The sequence below is a fragment of the Dysidea avara genome, chromosome 4 (genome assembly GCF_963678975.1).
Source record: "Dysidea avara chromosome 4, odDysAvar1.4, whole genome shotgun sequence".
In the NCBI taxonomy this organism is placed as follows: Eukaryota; Metazoa; Porifera; class Demospongiae; order Dictyoceratida; family Dysideidae; genus Dysidea; species Dysidea avara.
In genome coordinates this window covers 23,149,875-23,173,903 of record NC_089275.1, presented here as the reverse complement: position 1 = coordinate 23,173,903, position 24,029 = coordinate 23,149,875, and the positions used below count along the sequence as shown (strand labels likewise).

General features: G+C 38.3%; 1 protein-coding gene across 1 annotated transcript; it reads right to left on the bottom strand.

Moving 5' to 3' along the window:
• Nucleotides 1–15: 15 nt before the first annotated feature.
• LOC136254411 (NACHT, LRR and PYD domains-containing protein 1a allele 5-like) lies at nucleotides 16–23,217 on the bottom strand. The gene is made up of 4 exons (XM_066047103.1): nucleotides 23,014–23,217; nucleotides 5,415–5,749; nucleotides 3,918–4,238; nucleotides 16–424 (listed from the first exon to the last, which is right to left on the bottom strand). Exons 1-4 carry the CDS (start codon nucleotides 23,064–23,066, stop codon nucleotides 21–23), a joined length of 1,113 nt encoding a protein of 370 aa, XP_065903175.1. The 5' UTR covers nucleotides 23,067–23,217; the 3' UTR covers nucleotides 16–20.
• Nucleotides 23,218–24,029: the final 812 nt, after the last annotated feature.

The window sequence follows — 24,029 nt, the reverse complement described above, 5'->3', positions numbered from 1 at the left end:
GGGTCATTTGGAAATGATTTTTATATGAAAGTTTTGATTTCTTTTTCTCCAAACCCAACTATCTCTATTCTTTTGTGGGCAATAACCTTTCCACAGACATGTGACCTTGATGTGATCATCACAGTGGCTTCCTCAAGAGTAGTGCCTTCCTTTACCAAACTTATAAAAAAGGGATCATTCTGAAGACATAAAGCTGGCATCTCATCTAGGCCCTCCAAGATTATAAGGCACTGTCTACCTACTGATGACTTCAGTTCCTGGTAGGCTTCATCTCCTCCAATGTGCTCTGTCATAACACTTTCAAGTGATTTTTGTTGAGTTGCTCTTAATGGAATTAAAATCACCAAGTCAAATTTTTCGGCTAAAAAGTTTTCTTTGGCCCACTTAATACATATTTCTTCAGCAAGGGTAGTCTTGCCAATACCTAAATAACATGTAAAGCCAGACAGTATATTGTGTATGCTGTAATTATCTCAACAAGTACGTAAAGGAAAAAAATTTAAGTTGGATCAAAGATGAAAAAATAAAAAAGTAGTGAAAAAAGGGAATAGCAAAGAAAAAGCAAAACAAGAGATTACCTATACCTGCAGATATACTAATATAGTCCATATGCATTCACCTTGAGCCCCCACCAAAAACAGTAATATCAAAAAATTGAACATGTGTTCACTCCCAATTGTTTTGTACCGGAACAAACATGTTTTTATTTTGTAAACATGCTTGTGTGCCTAAATTGTCCATACTAAATGTATGAGATATTTTTAAAGCCTCATAACCCACTTGTTCTTGCACATATCAAAGGCTTTTTAATTAACAGTCCCGGCATTTAAAGGGCTTCACAGCACTACTAAATGTTTGTAGTTGACCCACCTAACAAGAGTTATTAACAAGAAACATAACAGGAGTTATTAAGAAGAAACAAGGGCTCAGGTGAATGCGAACGGACTATAGACATTTAATCCCTATACTTCAGTCCATGTATTTTTTAAATTTTATTTATTAAGGCTTTACAGCACAAGTGCTGAAGGTCTGTAGGACACCTGGTCCTACAGCCTGTTTAAAGTTGTTACAGAAAGTGTGTTTGAAAAGGTGGAGAAAGGAGAAAAAAAATCCATGACTGGACCTAGGCAGCCCCGAACCATGTTTGATAACCATATATGTTATCATCAAAGATATATCCTGGTAATTTTGTGCTACCATACTAATTAATTAATTACTTAATTAATTCAATTTCATATCTAGTAGCTAATTTTACTTTCATGACACAAAAATTCTGAAAGTGGAAGTTTAGTTCATTGAGATATGGAAGCAATTTTAATTGTACTTGCTAATGCATGACCAATTAGCCCAGTGCAATGCCATGCATATGAGTCACTGAAACTTTTGAACATAAAATGTAAATAGATGTTATAATGCCTTAGACCAAGTAGTGTAATTAGAACAGTGGACATATTCTATACTGAATGCTCTATTAGAGTATCATAATGACTATTCTATTAGAGTATCTTGATCTTCTACATAAATTCAAGTAGAAAAAGTGGTTCGCTGGCCCTGAAAACAACTAATTATTGGCCATTACTGCTGATTATCAGTACAACTAACAAATATATCATTTGCATGCAATATTTTATACTAAAAGCAGTCATATGAGGGAAATGAAGGTTGTATTGATACAATTGATACACTGATACATATGTGCAGGTACTGTAGCTTCAGTTGATAATAGGAATTTTGTAATACACCACCAGTTCATTATTATTGTCAGTATCTGCATTGAGCAGGTTTCAATGGGCTAGCTAGCTGAGATCATTATACAGTGTAGCCATCCATTCCAAAGATCAAAATGTGAATGTGTCTGTAGCTGGGGGGCTGGCCAGGCCCCTACATCTGTGATTCGCTACTATATACTTCCATTGTAAAACCAATCCTGCTACACCGATATATATCACTAATAAGTAAACGCTCTTAATTAAAGCTATCACTATTGGTTGTCAGGCCTGCTGCTCTACTTACACTGCTTGGCCTAAGCCATTATAGCTATGTTAACTGTCTTGTACTTTTTAAAAGTTATATGCATGGCATTGTATTGAGCTAATTGATCATGCATGTCTTGCATTAGCAAATTGTTTCCAAATCTCAAAGAACCAAACTTTCACTTAGTAGTGATCACTAAGGTGTGGGCATAGACATCGCCCAAAAACCAGCCTCACTTTTCTCTGACGATGATGAAGCAGTATTGGTTAGGTAAAACTAAGCCCAAGCAAGTCTTCAGATTGACCTGGAACGCTTTTAACAAGTTGCTATGGAATTTAAAAATTATATTATTAAACAGAGTTTTCTACTGACTGACTGAGTAACTGACTGACTGACTGATGCCTTCAGACAAGCATAGCTCGGTAACGGCTAAGGCTATGGGCTTGATTTATTTCACTGTTCAACGTCGCTTCAGCTGGACATGTGTCTTTTGGCACACACCAGTACGTACATACAATGCATTCTTCATGGGCCTCCTTTGTGTCCCATTTATCTTTGCTGACAGCGAAAAGGTGTCGATTTAGCGGTAGCACATTCCCTTCGTAATGGAAATCTTCCATATTTTTCATATTGGCTACTTTGATTGCAGAGGTGCTTTTTGAACAGTTCTTGATTTGTAATGCTGTTAATGGGTTGAACATAGCTGACAACGAAGTGTAATGGATACTTCACTTTTCAGCCAATAATTGATAGCGGGGTGCATGGTGCCATTTCTTTCTTTTGATGTGGTATGCATGGGTTCACCAGTCATAACAACTTTATTTTACAAAAAGTTAACAAACAAGTACACAAAAAACTTTGGAATTTTCAACTAAAGTAGGGACCATAGCACATCGATAAAAGGTACTGAAACAAGCTGGAGTATAGTGCACAATATTCAATCACAGTAAAACAATAAGAAGTGTTATGTCCTTACTGTGCATTTCCATTATGGTATCTTGAGCACAGTAGGGATATAACACTTCTTATTGTTTTACTGTGATTTAATATCGTGCACTACTCCAGCTTGTTTCAGTACTTTTATCGATATGCTATGGTCCCTACCAAGAGTATATAATGGGGAGGGAGAGTGTCTATACACTGTGAAAAATGAGCCCCTAAAGCCCTATGGCATATCGTTCAAACAACTCTGTGATTTATGTTGATTGGTGACTAATTATAAGTACAGTTGGTGCATTTTGTATACGTGAGTACTGAGTGAAAGAACAGTGTACTCGAGAAAAGTATGGCACATCACGCAGAGGAACTTGCTGTACAAAGAAAAAGACACTTGGAAAGCAAACATTGAGCTTTCATCATGATTGATGTGTCACTTTTCATTTGAGGCAAGGCAGGGGATGGAGATCATGATGGAATCTCGACCATGATGAATATCGAATGAAATCTTGACCTCACTCTAGGCAGAATTTCAACCATTGCGATTCCCATGCGGACCACCTGACAAAACGTTTAAGGTGTTAAAATCTGAGCAATCAACAGCAGTCAGGTTTACGAGAAGAAACAAAGGTATGTGGGTTACTTTACAGGTTCATTTTCACAGGCTATAGTGCAGTTCGACACTCTCCCTTCTCATTATATATTCTTGTCCCTACTCTCCTTGAAAATTCCTAAATTTTTGTGTACTTGTAATGAGGTACTCTTATTAAAGAGGTGGCCGATAAATGAGGATTCATTGTATTGCATAATGCTTAGGATAGCAACATAACAAAGTTCCATCCTGCTTTGCTGTCTTTCATGTGTGGCTCATAAGCTCCAAGTGAACATGCAATATATTTTATTTATATGATACATCAAAATTTGGAATATGGCTTATTAAAAGACATAAGCCTTGTTTCCATTCATAAGGTATAATTTTGTCTATACATGTACATGTCAGTACTCACCAGCAGCTCCTGTTATTAAAATCACTTGTGGACAAAAGTCATTTTCACAATAGAAGATTTCTTTCAGATCCTTCAGTGGTTTTCTTCTCTCAAGTATCTTATCTACTTCACCTTCAGTTGTTAATTTAGTAGTCTCAGCTAGATTCTGATCTTGTGAAGTGGCAGTATCTTTGTGCACCAGAGCCAAACACACATACTGGGATACAGGATTGGTTAACCAAACATTTCTGGTTGTGGGCAGTTGTTTGCAGTATCTGGTCTGTAACTTTGAGATAGTAACATCACGTAGAGTGGTCTTTTTCTTGGCAGGAGGCTCACCATCTGCAAAAATATGGAGTATAGGACATGTAAAATGGTGCTGATTCTTAAGTACATTGGGTCAAACTACAGTATTTTCAGTTGAGCATGGTACGTATGCAGGGGCGGATCCAGAGTTTGGAAAGAAGGGGGCACCTTGCTGAAAAAAGTTGAAGAGCAAAAAAAAAAAAAAAAAAGTCACAACAATAATAGCTAGTTATCCTTTACCAAATATATCATGTATGTTATGTAAAATAAAATCCTATTTATAGCTTCATAGGTAGCTACACTGCCTCATGAACATTGTGACTGCTTTATTAGAGTAATTGACTGCTCTATTAGAGTATCTCAATCTTGTATGCAATTTCTTGAAGGGGGGCATTTGCCCCAAATGCCCCATCCTGGATCCGCCATTGGTATGTCGCGTGCACAAAAAATCCTGAAGAAACCAGAAAGCCCCACACCTGGCAGTTGAAATAGTATGCACGTTGCAAGTACAAAATTTCCTGAAGACACAAGGATTGATATGAAAAGAGAGGAGATTAAGGAGAAGAGCATGACAGGCTCATAAACAAGGTTCAGTACATAATAAACAATTATTGACACTTTATTTTATAATGACATGATATGCAAAGAGTGACAGCTAGGCATGCTGCAATGACCAGCGAAGAATGGGAATCTACACTTCAATTACGTACTATATAGTAAGAAGGGAAAGATGCGTAATGTTTGTATGGGGAAGAGTATCTAACTAGAATACATTCAGCAAAAACACTCAGACTGCAGAATAAATGCTTGACTTTATCAACACCAATCAACAGTTCTCTATCACTATTAGAGATGTAGCTAGGTGTTATTTGATCAAAAGTGAACTTGCCACAATGATTTTGTATGCAGAATACTGAGAGTTACTAGGTACTTTCCCCGATACAAAACATTATGAGCTATCTGTTGCTGTCCAAGGAGTCAACACACTCCAACTTTTAATGAAGTTTTATACTAAATGGCTCCCAATTCAAGTGTTAACTACTCTAGCTACCATGTGCTCATGTGTATCTAGCAAGTCTTCTAGATCAAGTTGCCCCACAATGCTTTTAGCATCTACTAGTAATACAGTAAACATAGTAGACTGGAGATACCAGTGCTAATATTTAAGTATTTCCAGCTTAAGGAAACATACACATAATACAGTTCAATTACCTCTGATGTTGTCTTCATTCTTGTTCAGTTTGTCTCTAATAATTTTGCATAATTCCTTCATACTGCCATATTCACTATTCCCCATTACTGTGAGAAGCTTATCAAACAGGGACTTAAAATCAGTACTATTCCTATGCATATTATCTAGAAAATCTGTTGCCTTGTCTGGTGTAGTCTTCAGTGACTTCAAACGCTCCTTCAAGTTTGTAGTGAGAAGACCTTGTGTGTACAACTCAGCTGTAAATATACAGTCATCCATAGGTAGTGACTTAACCAGAGTTGCATATGATTCTTTAAACACTTTAGTAGCTGATATATCACCATTACAGCTTGACCTACAGGTATAAATACGATTATGCATGGGAAAATCAAAGTTCTGGCACATACTATATTTTCCATCCAGTACCAAGTAACTACATAACTGTAGTGTATCAGTCATATAGTACAGGTATGTGGATAATTGGGAACTTGGGTAAATACAATACAGTTATGCAGGTAGTGCTATATAAGCGGTTTTGATATTTCATAAACAATACGGTATTACAGGTTTTTGCAATTGAATTCGGCGAATTTGCAATTGAATTTGTCCTGTTTGCAATTGAGTTCGTCGCTTTTGCAATTGAATTCATCCCGTTTGCAATTGAATTCGTCAGTTTTGCAACTGAATTTGTCCCATTTGCAATTGAATTCGTCGGTTTTGCAATAGAATTTGTCGGTTTTGCAATAGAATTCGTCGGTTTTGCAGTTAAATTCGTCTGTAACAAGAATGGCAGCTGGAGCAAACACGAAAACATGATGTAGCACTGCTACAAGAACTTGTTCAAGTACAACTACAGTAGTATACAACTCTTTATAAGGCAATAATTCTTCCTCTACAGCCTATCCAGCAACATTCCAAACTCTACTACGCCATTTGCGATGGGTGTGGTCACTCACGAACAAGCTAATTAACTTGTCAGACAGCTATCAACTTCACGTACTACCAGCTTCAATTACCTTCTAGTGTCTCAAGTGTAACTCTCCATGGCATAAATAATTCATCTCTTAATGAACGGTTGGTTTCTTGGAGCCGTTTTGTTTATGACGAATTGTAATGCAAACGCGACGAATTCTATTGCAAAACCGACTAATTCAACTGCAAAACCAACGAATTCAATTGCAAAACCGACAAATTCAATTGCAAACGGGACGAATTCAATTGCAAAACCGACGAATTCAATTGCAAAAACCTGTATCAACTTGATATTGCAGTATGACTAACTTATTGGTGTGCATTTGTTGATGATCTGTAGTTCTAGAGTTAGATTCTAATTATTTTCAATCATAGACGGTGGAGACTGTTTGCAAGAAAAGATTGAGATACTCTAATAGAACAGTCAGGATCTGTATACTCTAATAGTGCAGTCGCAGTATTCAGAAAAGTAGTGTAGCAAGCTTACGTATGTGTAGTTATAAATAAGGAGATATAATTGGTGGAGAGCAGCTATTGTCAGCAGGTAGTGACCTTTTTTTTTTTTTGGTCTTCAACTTACAGCTGGCCTGGCCCCCTCACTCTTTGGCCTGTTCTACCGCCCCTGTTTTCAATAACGGTAGAATTGTGTTGAAAGCATATCCATTGCAAGTATACTTGCTTATTATTTTAAGATTTGTGTTTTAGAATCCATGGTATTTGCGGTAGTCAAAATAATGGACAGTATCAGAAACAGATAACGTGGTTTGACTAAAATATTGTCATATTGCTCAGCACTATAATTCTGACCAACGGAAAATGCCTGATAAAGGTCATCATAGATACAGGTTGGATTGTACAGCACAATGCTTCTTTGTAGTATTGTTGGATCATTCCTCTAAAATGACTGAAACACTTTAATAGAGAAGTCACCTGCATTAAAATACTTTAATAGAGCAGTCAAGAATGTTTTACTACCAGGGACCTGCATTGAAAACCTAGTAATTGATGGACTATAGCTGTCATAGATTAGGTTATAGACTAGCTAAGTCATCAACACTGAAAGTTAGGTACTCCCTTGAAACCACAAACATTTAAAAAATTTATCCATTAAATAAACATAAACAGGTTAACAAAAAATATTCTAATTAACTGACAGCACCTGCATATGTGACCAGATTTGACAAAACCAGGCTTCCACACACATCCAATGCTTTAACTTTAAGCAACTGTGACTTGAGCACTTGGTATACTATTGGCCTAAAAGTTTTACACAATTCTTCCATAGCATTATAAAATAAGAGGGCAAAGTTTCAAACTGATGGCATACTCCTACATCAAGTTATGGCCTTTCAAAATCGCATGTACAAATCTGGATGTGTGTGAAAGCCTGGTTTTGTCAAATCCGGTCGCATAAGATGCGGGAATTTGTACCTGCAACCTCTGGATAAAAGTCACATGATGGGTATGTGGTAGCTGCAGTATGTGTAGGTTGATGGATCCAATGAGGAGAGAAAGGACAATATGAGCAGTCATGGGGACTCCTCTTGGCTTGACAAGCATACCAGTGCTACATGCATACTCCCATCATATGACTTCTTATCTGGAAGTAGAGCTGGGTGATATATATGTAGATGAATAAATTTTAAAATGAGAATAGGGATCGCTGAAAAAAGCCACGAAACAAGAAGGGATCGCTGGGGTGGTAATGTAAACCACAAATCCCTATTTTGACTCTCTGTCATAAATCTTTAGTTACATGCTCTGTCATTTAGAGTCAAAATAGGGATTTGTGGTTTAAATTACCACCCCAGTGATCCCTTCTTGATTCGTGGCTTTTTTCAGCGATCCCTATTCCCATTTTAAAATTTCCAATTGTTTATTCATCTAGTTTGGATTATGAAGAAGACTGTGTGAATAGTGTAATTATGTATTCTGCATAGTAACACCGTCAACATTTCAGTACACACATGAAACTGATCAAATTGCAATGTGCATACAGACTGAGAGTCTCCTAACATGAGCTAGAATTTACATTACTGGTGCCTTTAATAGCTGTCAAATTCAGTGCAAGGATTGTTGTTATAAACTTGACTGCATTATACATCAGGGTGAACTCCCTTCAGACTGGAAGAGGGCATATGTAACACCAGTATACAAGAAAGGCCTGCGTACTAATCCATCGAACTATAGACCTATGTCATTGACTAGTATTTGCTGCAAGTTATTGGAACATATCATCTCCTCAGCAATATCTTCTCACACTATTGACTACATCATGTGTACAAATTTACATGGATTTCTTTGATTGATAATGAAGACTGTGGTGAATAGTGTAATTTTGCATTCTGCATAGTAATGCCGTCAATGTTTCAGTACAAAGATCAAATTGCATTGTGCATACAGACTGAGAGTCTCCCAATATGAGCTACAATTTACATTACTGGTGCCTTTTATAGCTGTCAAATTCAGTGCAAGAATTGTTGTTATACTCTTGACAGCATTGTTAGGGTATCTACATGACTGCTCTATTAGAGTATTTAAGGTGGTGTTTAAGTAATTATATGAAGCCTTACAAGGTTAATTGAACAGGATGTTGGTGGTCATGCATGAACAAACCAGAAAACTGTAAACCATTTCAAACCTGATCGTAGTACTGGAAAGAACTAATTCCATCAGACCTCTGGGCTACTGCTGTTGATATAAGTAATGATATTCACGTCTAGAAGGCTTCAGTTTGTCAAAACGAAGCACGCTGATGTCTTGTGATTAGTGCTATACGGAGTGCACCCTTGCCAGCCAACTAGTCTCATTATCCAGCTAATATCTTCAAAATTACGTGCCATAGGCCATCAAAATTTGGTATAGGCATTGGGAAAGCGTGTCTCTACAAGGCTACAGAGAGATTTTTCGAGATCTTTGTTTTTACCCTATGCGGAAGCCGCAAAAATGTATTTTCTCAAACTGTTTATACTTTTATATACAAAAGGACTCTGTCACATTGTTCTACAAAGTAAGAAATGTTTGTAAGTCAAACAGTTGGGCGCTGCATTGCTCCATTGTAGAGAAATAAGACGGAGAAGGCTGTAATTTATGCGGTGTGTATCCTTGTAAAGAAATCAATCTATTTTGCAGAATTTAGTCTGGTAATGTAGATGGTCTTAGGTTTAGATACAAATTCCTGTAGAATTCGCTCTATTAGAACAAAAGTTATTGGCACTTTAAAAATTTTCAATTAAGCACGTGGGTGAAAACAGGCACTTGCTTAATGGGAATTGTATGGCTTCACATAATTACTTCAACGCCGCCTTAATCTGGATAACCCACTCACGTACAATAATCACGGAGCGAAAAAACTACCTTGCAACAAAGTCATCAGCCCAGATTAAGCTTCTTGGCCTATACTGAGTTTAATAAAGACAGATTCTATTAGTCACAAGCAGTGTACACCAAAAAAATGTAACTTTGAATGCAATCTTGTATGGCTTCTCAAGCATAATGGAATTTTGGCAAGAAAAAATGGCCTGGTTTGGGCTGTTTCCATCCGAAAACGAAATCAAAAATAGGTCATGGACATGCACAATGATCCATTCAGGCAAACAGGCATATATAGGCATAGGCATATATAAGCAATCCAGATATAGGCATACAGCCTGGCAATGTGATTTTGCCAGCCCGTCAAATAACAACAGCATGTAACTTCTCAGTCTTCCTGAGGCTGTGGGTGCAGCATTCTAAAGCTCTGTAGCTGAATCACTGTCTTATAAATATGCTTTGTAAACTTTTTACCTTTGTAGTTAGTTAATTAGTTACCAGCATTAGTTCAGTTGCTGATTGTGGCAATAAAATTGTTTGACTGCTCTATTAGAGTATTTCAATTGTTTTGTGGAATAATCCCACTACCATTCAAACAGTGCAAAGAAGGATATTTTGGTGACATTTAGTTAGATAATGAGCTTTTATTAGCTATTTTCTATTGGTAATTTCCATTCCACTTTCTGTTCCTGTCCGTACCTGCTTCAGTCCAAAGAATTCGGCTGTATATTGTATAGGGATCTACAATACATATCGATACGGCAATATATCAATACAGCAAATAAGTATCACAATACGATACTGTACTTAGAAAATATCTATATATCGAAGTTTTCTAGCAGAACAGTCAGTGATTGCTATATTAATATTACTGTAACAGTGATCTAGATACTCAAATAGAAAACCTCTCTATTTACCTGTGCTAGAAAATGGAATGTTACAAGAAGCCATACAAATACGTGTGTATAAGTGCTGCTGTTATGGCTAAAAATATTCTTACCCGGGTCTTCTAAAAACAGTAGCTGTTACACGTTAAGTATAAAGAACTGCACCACTAAGCAGTAAACAAATCTGCTGTATATACTAGCCATCTTGGTAACTCATCAAAATGCGGAGTAATCTGGACAAGTCTTTGTGGGAGCATGTGTTAAAATGTTTGTGGTAGCTAATTGTCTGGGTGGTGTAATAGAGGTAGGTATCCAGGTAGAGATGTGCTTTTTAACAGCAACTCTGTTTCCATACCAAAAATCATATCAGAACACACTAGCTATTTGTCACATCAGTATAATGCTGTAGTTTATCAGCATTCACTGAATAAAGAAATTTGCACACACAGTGAATGTAGAATCAGTGTTGGCTCTTTAAGGTACAGATAAATTGGATATTGTTACAACTATTAGCTAATATGCCAGTTATAACTAGCCATGACCACTTTGTTATAGTATCATGATACAGTATTGTATCGAACAGTTTATTGATGGTGATATGTGATACACAAAATGCACTGTATCGCAGAACACTAGTATTTTATAGACTATAGTTAACTACAATGGCTAGATAACTTACTAGGTATATATTACTGTTATAATGCTACTGCTGTAGCTAGGTTTGGTTATAACTTCTATATAAGTGTGAGGTAAGTTGTCACGTGATCGAACAATCATTGTCCGACTTAAATTTGTCTGCTAGGACAAATGCCTTGTATGCTTGGTAAATGTCCGTTGACCGACCGTTATAATCCTCTCTGTTTAGCACCTCATAAATTTTATGGATGATAGGTAGTTAGGATCGGTAGGTTGCTGCTGGTGTAATTTATCTATGAATAGATGAAACTGTGTGGTTGTGGCAGTGTGTGCTTTTCTAGAGAGTGCATCAGCATTGCCATTGTGTTGCCCTTTGTGATATGTAATAGTAAAATCATTCCTGAATGGCCAGTGCCCATCTGGCAAGTAGGCCTTCTATTTTCTGTGTTGCAATGAAGCATGATCAGTAATGATAGAGAACTGCTTACCTAATAAATAGTGTTGAAATTGTTTAATGGTATGAACAACAGCTAAGCACTCTTTTTGGATTACACTATAGTGTTGGTCTGAAGTTGAGAGAGCTCCACTAGTGTATGCTACAACATGGTCGCTTTGTTCAAGTACAGCACCAATACCTGTTGGTGTATAACTGAAATAGTTTAGCAGCTGCAGAAAAATCTGAATATTTCAGAATTGGGACACGCGGTAAGGCATCTTTACGTGGTATAAAAGTTAATTTACAAGGCTTGTCTCACACAAAAGGGTCTCCTTGTTAGTTAGGTGATACAATGGGGCTACAATGTCAGCAAATTTATGAATATAACAACATGCAAGCCCCAAAGAATGCTTGTCTCAGATGGTGTAGTGAATTGTGGAAACCTTCTCGGGACTGGGGGACATTTTTGTTCTTGAAAGATTGTGGCCCAGGTAAGTAACAGATGACAAGCCAATGTGGGCCACGAAAGGTAAGGTCAGCACTGGACATATGCTGAAATAAACTGTCTAGACTAGCAGGGTTCAACCCTAAGCCGCTTTCAGAAATTGGATTCTAGGGGGGTCTGGGAGCATGTTCCCCCAGGAAAACTTTTGAAAATTTAGGTGTAAATATACTCAATGATGCCATTGAATATTGACCATTCGATTATACAACTTTGGGATCAATTTAACCTTTCCATTTCTCACGGCTTTTAGTATAAACCTAGGGAGGGCAATAGCTAACCCAGGGGGGCCTGTACCCCCCACCCCCTAGATTAACCCCTTGTAAGTGTTCACGTAGATCAGCAGAATAAACCAGCAAGTCATCTAAATAAGTAGCATGTAACAAATGATAAGTCACCACATGATAGAATTGATAAGCCCCTGAAATGATGAAGGGGCCTCAGAAAGGCCAAAGGGAATTCTGCGAAACTGAAAACCTGGGTACAGGACAAAACACTGTTTTTGGTTGATCCTTGCTGTGGACAGGTAACTGCCAATATCAACTCCTGAGGTCGAGGGTAGAGAAAACAGTACAACCCATCAAGTGGTCTTGGACTTCATCGGGCCTAGGTAGTAGATAAGCGTCTTTAACAGTGCATTTTGTTCAGCTCCTGATAATCAACACACAAATGTATCTCCCCATTCTTTCCCCAAACAAACACAGCAGGGGACATCCATGGGCTAGAGCTAGGCTCAATTATTCCTATTGTAATTTGTTGTTGTATGATATAGTTTCCTGGTATTCTCCTAGGAGGTGTTTTAACAGGGTTACCCGTGGTAGCCTGGTAGGAATGAAATGTTCTGCAACCTTGGTATGAGATTGCAACATCAAAAATAGGAACATCATAGTTATCTATGGCTTCTTCAGGTGACTGTGATCGGGGGCGTAGCCAGCCAATAGTTAATGGTTGGGCATAACATCAACTTAACTACACACACAAGAAACACACTCATTTTCATGTGAGACATTATCAAAGAAAAATATGAAAAGTGTATGCACATAAGGCCTACAGCTACCTGTGCTATAGTGTAAACAAATGCTGCTTGCATGCATGCAAACATTTACTAGCTATATGCTATTCTATTAAACTTGTAGGGCAGGCATCCACCAACGATTGTCGAAAAGTAAAGCTTACAGACCAACCACCACAGCAACACATAATGCTTTTTCAAGTAAACGCCAAATTGCTCCAATTGAAGGCCGCGGGTGCTAATTTATGAACTGTAATGGGTCTTATCACAAACATCAACATTATTATTAGCAGAACCCAGCTGGGGCGTAAAGCTAATTTACAAGCATGTAAGAAAGCTTCTTCCCAGAATTATAGCAGCTAATGTACATTTTACATGAATCTGGTAAACCCTCGGGTAAACCACAACTCAGTTAATCTGTACAAATTGTGCACGTTACACTTTATAATGACTTGACCTTTTCTCCATTCCCAGCTCCAGCAACCTCCATCTGCATATGCCATTATTGTTATCTAGAAGAGCACATTTTCCTGTTACCTTTCATCAGCAGTAAACTATACAGCACTATCCTTATCAAAAAATACACTTGACAAGTCCACTGAAACGAAATCTTTTGCTGCCAGCACCATCCACACTGAATCCTACTGACACTTATCGCTAGCACTGTGACTTAGAGATACAGTGCTACTCTTCAACTCCATTTTAAATTTCGAATTTAAACCGCGCTGAGGAGTGTGGCACGTGTGACTACATGAAGTGTAATTATAGGGACTTTCCACCTAGTGGATCACATGATACACCCTCCACCAATCCCTTGTTTGAAATCATGGTTCAACAAATGAGGTACACGTTTTCACTTTACACTATTAAAGTAGGATTGTTTTGTGTGCTACTGTGAATCCTCATGTGAATTTTAAGCTACTTGTGATGGTTGGGCAAAAGTTTGTGATGGTTGGGCAAGGAACTGTGATGGTTATGCAAATGCCCACCCATGCCCACCCTTAGCTACGCCTATGACTGTGATATGGATGAAACTGATAATATTTTCATCTTAACTGCCTGAGTTTCTTCAAGCAGCGGCTCCATTTCAGGTGGACAATTGAGGCTATTGTGTATGGTAACAGGTTTAACAATAAGCCATGCTTCTGCATAAAGTCTACATGGTGTGATCAGTGACCTGATTACAATAAAACAGGTGGTCTGCTTTCATACACTTCCTAGCTGTATGCTTGTTGTGACTTTTCCCAAAACTGAAATAGGTTCAACTGCTGACTTTAATCCCTCTGGGGGGCTAGCTAGTTCATGGTTAGGTAGTACAAGGTTCTCTCTCACTAACGAAACTGGAGACCCTGAGTCAATCATTACCTCAACCACTTTGTTGTCTAATACCCCATAGTTACCCATCAACACAAACCACCTTGGTCCCGATCTCTCTAGGATATTTTTCTTCACCAGCTCGTAAGTTCCGTGGTCCCTCCAGCAAGGTCGGTAGCTTCTTTGCTTTCATCTCATCGTTTCAGTCATTTGCACTGCAGCAGATTTCATATCGCTTGAGCCATTCAGTTGGGTCTCCCTCTGGGAAGGTGCTTGGCAAGACTAATGTGCTTCAAACTTGTGGCAGCTGTACTTGGATTAGACATACTCCCAATTGCACTTTGAAAGTTACACAACTAAGATTTAAACCTAGTCCGCCCCTTCGATAAGGGTCTGGTGAAATACAAATCCTGTATCATTTCTAGCACTGAAATTCTGTACTAGCCAATTAATGCATGCCAATGATGTCACCTTGGCAACACAATGTTTTTGTTTGAATTGAAGGGTAATCATCTGACATAACCAGCTGATACGTATGCTGCCTAATTGCATTCCATTGAAATGATATGGGACCTGTATTTCTCCAGACCCTTAAGTTTTGCAAATAGGCTGGTGGTATCAGACTAATTGAAGCCATGATGCCATCTAGACATACGTGATCCTGTTAGAGGCCATCCTGTATCACATGACTCATTAGTATTTCGGGTCATAAAAGACAGTTGGTCAGGCGTGTGCAACATAAGATTCAATAGGCATGGCCTAGCTAAGCTAGCAGTTCAGAGTTACAATATTCATCTTATCTTGTATACCATTGAACTATACCTTCCAGATATAATAGCCAAGGTTCCTTCATGATTCATTGGTTGAAAAGTAATTCCCTTCTAATTAACCGAGTCTTTGAAACACGTACGTATACTAATTTCAGAGCTAACCGTGATTGCTATCTTCCTTGGGTGACTTGATCAACATCCTCCTCTCAAGCTCGAGTTCACTGTTACTTTAAACCAAGTTTCACTAGCCTCCACCCTGCTGAGTGGTTATTTGACAGTACAGCACCATGTTGTTATAACTTTGTATAAAAGAACTACACAGTCCACCACAGCCATTAGTCCAGCATTTACTGCATGCCATCCAGTTGAGAAGCAACTGAGAAATAATTGAGAAGGTAACTGAGAAATGGGAAATATGAGATGGCAACTGAGAAATGGGAAGCGTAACTGAGAAATAACTGGGAAGGCAACTGAAAAACAATCGAGAAAACAAGTGAGAAATATTTGGGAAATAAGTGAGAAAACAATTGAGAAGTGTGAGAAATAAGTGAGAAACTCCACCATGCATACTCCACATCATGTTGCGGGAAGTTAGCAAATTCCTTACTCTGTTGACAGTAAGCCACCAACTCCCAATAATATGACACGTCTTGATGAAAGTCAACCAGGTGTTTCATTATCACCCTGAAAAAGCTCAGGGTATCAGAACAACTTTGATATTCGAACTATATCAGACCCTTTAGGTGCTTATAATGCACTTATCAATGTCATGCCCTACCCCTGGGAAGGGTTAACAAAGTCTAGTATCAAATTCCCAAGTACTGAAACTACAGTAAGAAGCTTGTCAAAACCCCACTATGTCCCCACCTCAAGAGAGGGGTTTCTATAGGGGATTTGATTTACCTATTAAAATAATTTTTGGTTCAGCAAACTGCTCCCGTCAAAAGCCTCAAGGGTGGGGCAAGATGTAAATGTCAATCCCCAGTAGGACCCCTGGGGGTTGGGGTGGGGCTTGACAGTTGATAGGTGCATAATCTTCAATCAATAAGTGCCGCATGGAGAGTAGGGTCCAAGGTAGCTGGGGTCTATAGCCACGCGAGACTAAAAAAGATAATGATTAGAGACCACTCTCGTGTATATTTATTTATTTACTGGCCCCTGTCCGGGGGGTTTTGCTGTGTGTATGCTAGCGGTCCATGCGGTGTTTTTGTAGGTCTGTGTAGGCTCTGTAGGTTTAGCTGCTTTTTGTCTTTTATAAATTAAATTAGGTTTAACTTCTAGCTAGAGATCAGGGAGGATGGGAGTGCCATTAGGGCTGGAATTAAAAAAAAATTAATTTACCAGCCCTAATGGCACACGTCCCCATCCACCACACTGTAACTCTAAGCCAAGATGTTCTGTTTAAAAGGGTTTTGCCTATACCTACGTACACCTACAGAACTAAAACAACAGAATCTACGCAATGATGTATACCAATTGAAAGGAGGTAGCTGTAAACAGATAGCTGTAAACAGATAGCATTGAGATATAATCCGTCCATGGGCAACAGAGTATATTAGAATAATCAGGAAAAAAGCACAGCCTATGAATCCTGTTCACATACATATAAAAATAATGATAATCAATCCAATGTTCATCTAAAGTAATGCTGAGCGATAGTATTGATAGTTCGATGCTCGCGATCAAAAAGTCATTATTGCGATACGATAATTACAGCTTACTATCACAATATTGCTGTAAGATTACTAGAAACATTGTTACCAACTGTTTTGTAACTCTTTAGGCTTACTTATTCGTGAAATGTTTGGTTGCAAGGCTATAACAAGCTGTGTATATTTATTGGCTGCCCACGCAATTAGTCAATCGCTTTGCTAAGGGTCTAGAATTACACTAAAATTGCTGCTTGAGAAACTGGCTTAGCTGTTTTATAACTACTTGGCTTCTTTATATGGAAAAGTTTGGCTGCAAGGCTGTAACAAAAATTGTAGAAATATTGCCACCCACACAATTAATTACCTAATTGATGAGCTTACAAGAAAACCAAGCAAATGATGGTGTTAATTATGCTTAGCATGTTTATTTATGCATTGAATACTTGGAACTTGACTGCAAAGTGTAATTATTATGATATTATTGTATCGTGAATAATACTCCAATATCTATCATGATAGTGAATTTTCTACTATCACTCAGCACTATCTAAAAGCTTCTTAAATGAATATAATCTGGTAAACTATTCCAGTCGTTGATTACTCTGGTTGAAAACATACAAGACCTTAACCCAATTCTCATACATTTACATGTGCTGTTATTAATATTCAATAACCAGGACTTTGACCATTCAAAAAAATTATCGATATCAGCTTGAAGTTGAGCAATATCTAATTCACTTACAATACTGCAAAACAATTTAGTGTCATCAGCAAAAAGAAATATTAGACTTTTAACGTCCTAGAACTGATCCCTGTGGGACACCACTAATTACGTCACACCAGTCAGATTCTTCATTTCTCATAATCACCTTCTGCTTACGACCAGCCAATTCAATTCATTTCAAGAGACTGCCTCTAATACCGCAAGTTTGAAGTGTTAATAGCAGCTAGCAAGTCGAAAGCTTTTTGAAAATCAAAGTAGATCACATCAACTGGTTTTCCAAGGTCTAGAGACTTCGTCCAATGTTCCATAACATAAAGTAATTGGGTGACACAAGACTTTCCTGGCATAAAGCCGTGTTGGTAAGATGTAAATAAATTATTATTCATAAAATGGTTAAGGATATGATCTTTAATAATAGGCTCTAGTGACTTGCCAATAATCGAGGTCAAGGTTATAGGACGATATATAGTTGTCAACTAAATGACGGTATCCTTTCTCATAAATGGGAATGACATGCCCTCTTTTCCATGAAGCTGGTAAAGCAGATGTACTTAAAGACTTATTAAATAAGATGGTCACTGGAATACACAGCTGATCTGCCATTTCCTTGAGGACTTTAGGTGGCCAATTATCTGGACCAGCAGTTTTGTTTGGGTTTAAATTACTTAGTTTTGCATATGACCTCAGTTGTGATTGGAACATCATTCAGAATGGGGGGGTCAACGTTTATGCTAAACTCAGGCATTGAACTATTATCTTCAATAGTAAAAACACTTGAAAAAAACAACTTGTTAAACACATTAGCTTTGCCTTTGTCCAATTCCACTACACAACCATCTGATGTCATTAAATCTTTGATGGAAAATCTGGCTTGTATGCGGGAATTAACATATTTCCAGAAACATTTAGAGTTAGTTTTGATGCTACCAGCAAGGTTTTCTCAAAATCACTCCTCAATTGTCTGGTGAGAGATCGCATAGAATTTCTAGCATGCTTAAAAGCAGACAAAACATCAGGAGATTTAGTCTCAGTATAATTCCTCCTTTTTGTTCGTCATTTTCATAGCTTATTTAGTCATGCAGATATTCTTGCGCTTAGCAAGGGGCATGCATGCTCTCTATCAAAAGTTGTAGAAAAATAATCCCAACAATCATTAACAGACAAGTTTGTCATGTCAGCTTCCCAATTAACAGCGCTGAGGAGTAACCTCATATTATCAAAATCAGCACCATATACATTATATCTAGGTAAATCATCTGACTCAACTACTTGACATGAAGGAGGGATAAGATCAAAGGAAATGCACAAATGTGATCAGATTTTACACAACCGATCCAAATCGCACATCAGGCAAAATTAAACTAACACCTCCAGTGGATAGCTACACTATTGTACTAGTAGTTTTGACACTCAGCACCACTCAAACTACCCAAGGCTGGTTTCAACAGATGTCTTTTCTGGGTGGTATATAGAGCTTGAATGGCGGTTTTAGACCTTGTGAAGGACCTGGCTTAGCAAGAATCAGTGGTTTACTGGTGGACAGTCTGGTAATGTTGGCCAGATGTTTTTCTGTTGATTTTGCTACATATCAGCCACTAAGGAGCCAGCACAGCCCTGTAATCTCATCTCTGGACTACAATCGTGGTCTGCCTCCATTTTGAGGTCTAGCCCTAGCCCCCCACCCCTTTGTGAGCACTCGTGATACTACTTCGCTCGTCCAACTGCTCACATTTTCTATCTTATTTGGCAGGAAACTCTACGAGCAGCTACAAGTACTGGAAGTGGTCTGAAAGGTAACAGATTGATGCATCTTTAGTGTAAATTTCATGTGTGCTTGCTATCCTTGGAGAGTTATGCTGGCTTGAATTCTTTAAAACCGTTTATCTCGAAACTTCTAATGTGCGATTTGGATCGTTTTTCCAAAATCCAGTCACAAATGGTCACTATTCCCCAACCCTGGGAGATAGGTAAGATTGTCAACCATATTTTTTTTTTGTCATCTGTAAACACTAGGTCGAGGAGGTTAGGAGTTTCTTCCCCTCTATACCTGGTTGGCTCTGAAATGTGCTGAAACATGAATAAGTCTTGCACCGTATCAACAAATAGTTGAACAGTAGAATTGTTAGAGGTCAAATCATATATATTTTCCCAATCAATATTACTATAGTTAAAGTCACCACAAATGAGATATGAGGATGTAGATTTAACAGCTTGCCTTACTGTAGTTGACTTAAAGAATTAGTACTATTTTTCAAAGTCAGAAGATGGACTGCGATACACACAACCAACAAGAATACTATTCGATCCACACAAAGTTATTTTAATCCATAATGACTCAATGAATCGAAACCCAGAAAAATAGACTTCTGTAGATACAAGTTTGTTGGAGACATAACTGATACAAATTCCTCTCATAGCTACCAACAGTTTGTTCAGCATGATCAGGATCAAAATTGCTAAACGGAAATAATCAGGAATATCCACCCTACTAGAGGACATACATGTAGAATGACCTTTAGGCATAACTTCATTAATCAAGATTAAAGGGAATTGCCCTTGCCCATAGCGCCACTGGCTGTCACTATATAATTATGTTGATGCAGTGTCAAATGGGACAATTTCACAGATGGAATCAACTGCCACTTGTTATCTTAAGAAGTGGTTGAACCTCCTCGCAGTGAAACTAGAGTAATACTGTATTATCCTGGTGTTTGCTGTCCTAGTATTACACACGTTTCCCGAGAAGCCAAGCTCAGTTTACTAGCTTGTGTCAGTGCTTCTTCTGACCATCGTCTTCAAGAACTAGGATTACAACTGCAGCTTGCGAGAGTCTCTTTACAAATACAAGATGATGACTACTCTTTACTGTTGTCTGCTCGTGAGCAACTATCTTCAATCCCAACTGCTCGATCTTTGTATATTAAAGCTAAGCGTTTATTTTGTAACAACATTAAGTCCCAATGTGATACCCATCTGCAGACACTTTCAGTTCAATGTAAGTTTAGAGATTCTGCTAAGTTAGAGGAATCGTGCAAGACATGGAACCGGCTGATGTCTGGTTTTCATCCTGGACAGTTGTCATTTCTTTTGCGGGCTGCTTCAGATACCTTACCAACTGCAGTTAACTTAAGATGTTGGTATGTTCAATCTGAACTCAACTCGTCCTACCACAGCTCACATCCTAGGTGGCTGTCCTGTTGCCTTACCGCAACAGAGACATACATACTGTCATGATCAAGTTCTTCACCTTCTGGCCTCTAAACTCAAAGAAATGTTTAGTGACAATCCATCTATCCATGTTTTTGCTGACCTTCAGGGTTTACGAGCTAGTGAAGCACCTCAAGCTACTATTCCATCTACCTTACTAATCACACCATACAGGCCAGATATCGTCGTATATAAACCCTCTGTTGCTTTACACTTGAACTAACCTGCCCTCTAGACTCAGAACACATGCAACATTCAATCTGCTAGGTCCAGAAAACAAAACAAGGCGGAGTATCATCAACTGCTTGCGGATGATCACATACAGATCCATGAAACTATTGAAATTAGTGTGCTAGGTCACTACCTACCTTCTTCCATTCAGAACATAAAGAACTTCATTGACTTTGTACAACTTTCTGTAACCACCAAATCTTCCATCCAACAGATCCTCGACAATGCTGCTTGTCAATGTATGTAATGTTCGCAAAAGATTTTCTTGGCCAGGAATTGTAGTGACTGGTCAACCGAGCACTTAACTTAATTTTGCCTTGTAATTATTGTTGTTGCTGTTGTTGTTAGTCCTTTTGTTTTTGTTTTTTACATGTACACACCTTGCCGTGCCCACAAGATCTCATTTTGCTTGATCTGACTGTGGTCGCACGAGACCGAGGACTAATAATGTATTGTATGTATCATCTTATTACTTATGATGGTTCTCTCTCTCTTACCTCGCTATTTACAGATTACATAAACACCTTTACAGAGCTCTCAACTCTCACGCATTGTGTGTGAGACACACGCATTGTGTGTGAGACACACACATTTGACTCCAATCTCACTCTTGACTTTGCAACTCACGCATAGTTTTGCAAACATCTCATGCATTTTTCAGAAACAGACTGTCTAGCTTTATAATCATTAGTCTCTATTAGCTTACAATCTTTGCACCCCCGCGACAACGAGCCGTATACTTTTGTACTTGAGATTTCGTAGTGAACGGTGCCGGCTCGCTTGTATCACATGCAGTGCAGCTGCACTGTGATGCTGTTCATATGGAGCAGCAAATTTAATTTTTATCTCTAAGGCTTCCTATAATGAATAGCATAACCAGTCACCACCCAATATTATTCACAGTGGTTGTTTACTTGTAAATTAATTGCATTTCTGTAATATCTGGTTAGCTACAAGTTACTCCCCTTTCACAGTGGCCTTTGTGCACTGCTATGGTGTTTTCTTTGTGTGTTGAATACAATAAAGTTCACAGTAGCAAACAATAACTCTATAGACTATGTTACATACTGTAGCTAAATAGTATAGTTGTACCATGCAAGCAAGAGTTCATAATATATATATATACTAAGGAGAGTATCCTACTCTCATATACCCCTGTAGAAGGGCGTATCGTGAAGTTATGACGTAGCACTTCTGAGTTCGCCCATTTTTCTTTGTATAATTAATGATGTCATTAGTTGAACATGGTATCGATTGAGCGCATGCCTAACAGCGTCGCTAGCAACCAAATCATCCCCAGCTCTAAGCGTTTCTCACCGAACTACAATCGTTCCCTCATGGGTTAAGACCGCTTAGTAGGTGTTTCTTGCTAGGCCATTCGCGAATATGGCTATTCTGAGCGTCGCGAGTGTGAAATGGTGCTAATGATACTTGCACTTTTACGGCTGCTCGTACGTCAGAAACCACAACATCTTGTCGCTACGTCATAACTTCACGATACGCCCTTCTACAGGGGTATATGAGAGTAGGATACTCTCCTTAGTATATATATTATGAACTCTTGATGCAAGTGAGTTGTTTTTACTGCTTTATCACTTAACATTAATAATAATATTTTAAGCTGCTCTCAAATCTGTATAGTCCATTTTTCAAAATTTTCCCAGGGTTCATGGCCATCAGACCCCTTAACTAAGTATGTTTTGCACACTGTTGGATGCTCACCAGCATGTCTCACTCCTGCATACTTATTTCTCACTCATTTTAAACTCAATCATCACTCTAAGGTAACTGACAGGTTGAGAGCTCTGCCTTTAAACCGACAAAGAATTGATTGATTGATTGCATTGATAATTAAACCCTGCCATGCATTACGTTTAAAATGCTAGCCACAAGCTTTTTTTTTACCAATACGTCATGTCAAAGGGACAAAACAAATGTTGTGTAGACTGTGCAGACAAACTTACCTAGAAGCGGGGTGTACGCTGACATCAGAATCTCCGTTTTCTTGTATCATCATGTTATTCAGTTAGGTACTACTCGACTTCTGTCGCGTTAACTCCGATGTAGTTTACTCTCGATACTGTATTAAACAAAGTTTCAAACTTCGCGGGTACATTTAATACTGATGTGATCTCATTTCTTCGAGAACTTTCCGTTCAAAAGATGAGGTAACGGTGAAATCCAAGGTAAATACCCTAATTACTCTTCATTAATTTTGGGTCGCAATACCCACGCAACAAATAGATGTTAGTGGCAGTTAATGTGTATGTGTGTTGTTGGCAGTATTAAAGAGATGAGATGAGCAATCCACCTATAGCTACTGGAGATGAAGTATTGGCTGCTTTGTCGAGGATTTAAAGGGCAGCAGGTAGAAATGGTCTCTTACCTGATATTGTGAAGTGTTGTGGTGGCCCTTTGTCTTAGGCCACTCCAATTGGTAGTCTGGTTTCTGGTCCACCGCCCGCATCCAATTTACACAATTGCCAGGTTCACCATTATTAGTGGTGCGCATGCGTAATGACGTCATATAATAGGTTTAGACGTTTGGTAGAGGTAAGTTTTTACTTTTAAAACATTACTAGAGCAATGGCGGATCCAGGATGGGGAATTTGGGGCAAATTCCCCAAGAAATTGCATACAAGATCGAGATACTCTAATAGGGCAGTCAATTACTCTAATAAAGCAGTCACAATGTTCATGAGGCAGTATAGCTTACCTATGAAGCTATAAATAGGATTTTATTTTACATAACATACGTGATATAATATATTTGGTAAAGGATAACTAGCTATTATTGTTGTGACCTTTTTTTTTTTTGGCTCTTCAACTTTTTTCAGCAAGGTGCCCCCTTCTTTCCAAACTCTGGATCCGCCCCTGTAGATCGCTTGTTGTTTGGTATTAATATGGTATGACTAGTTTGATTTTCAAACTGGCATTCTTTATTTAGAATATGGTTTATTTTTGCAGGTTTTACCATGGC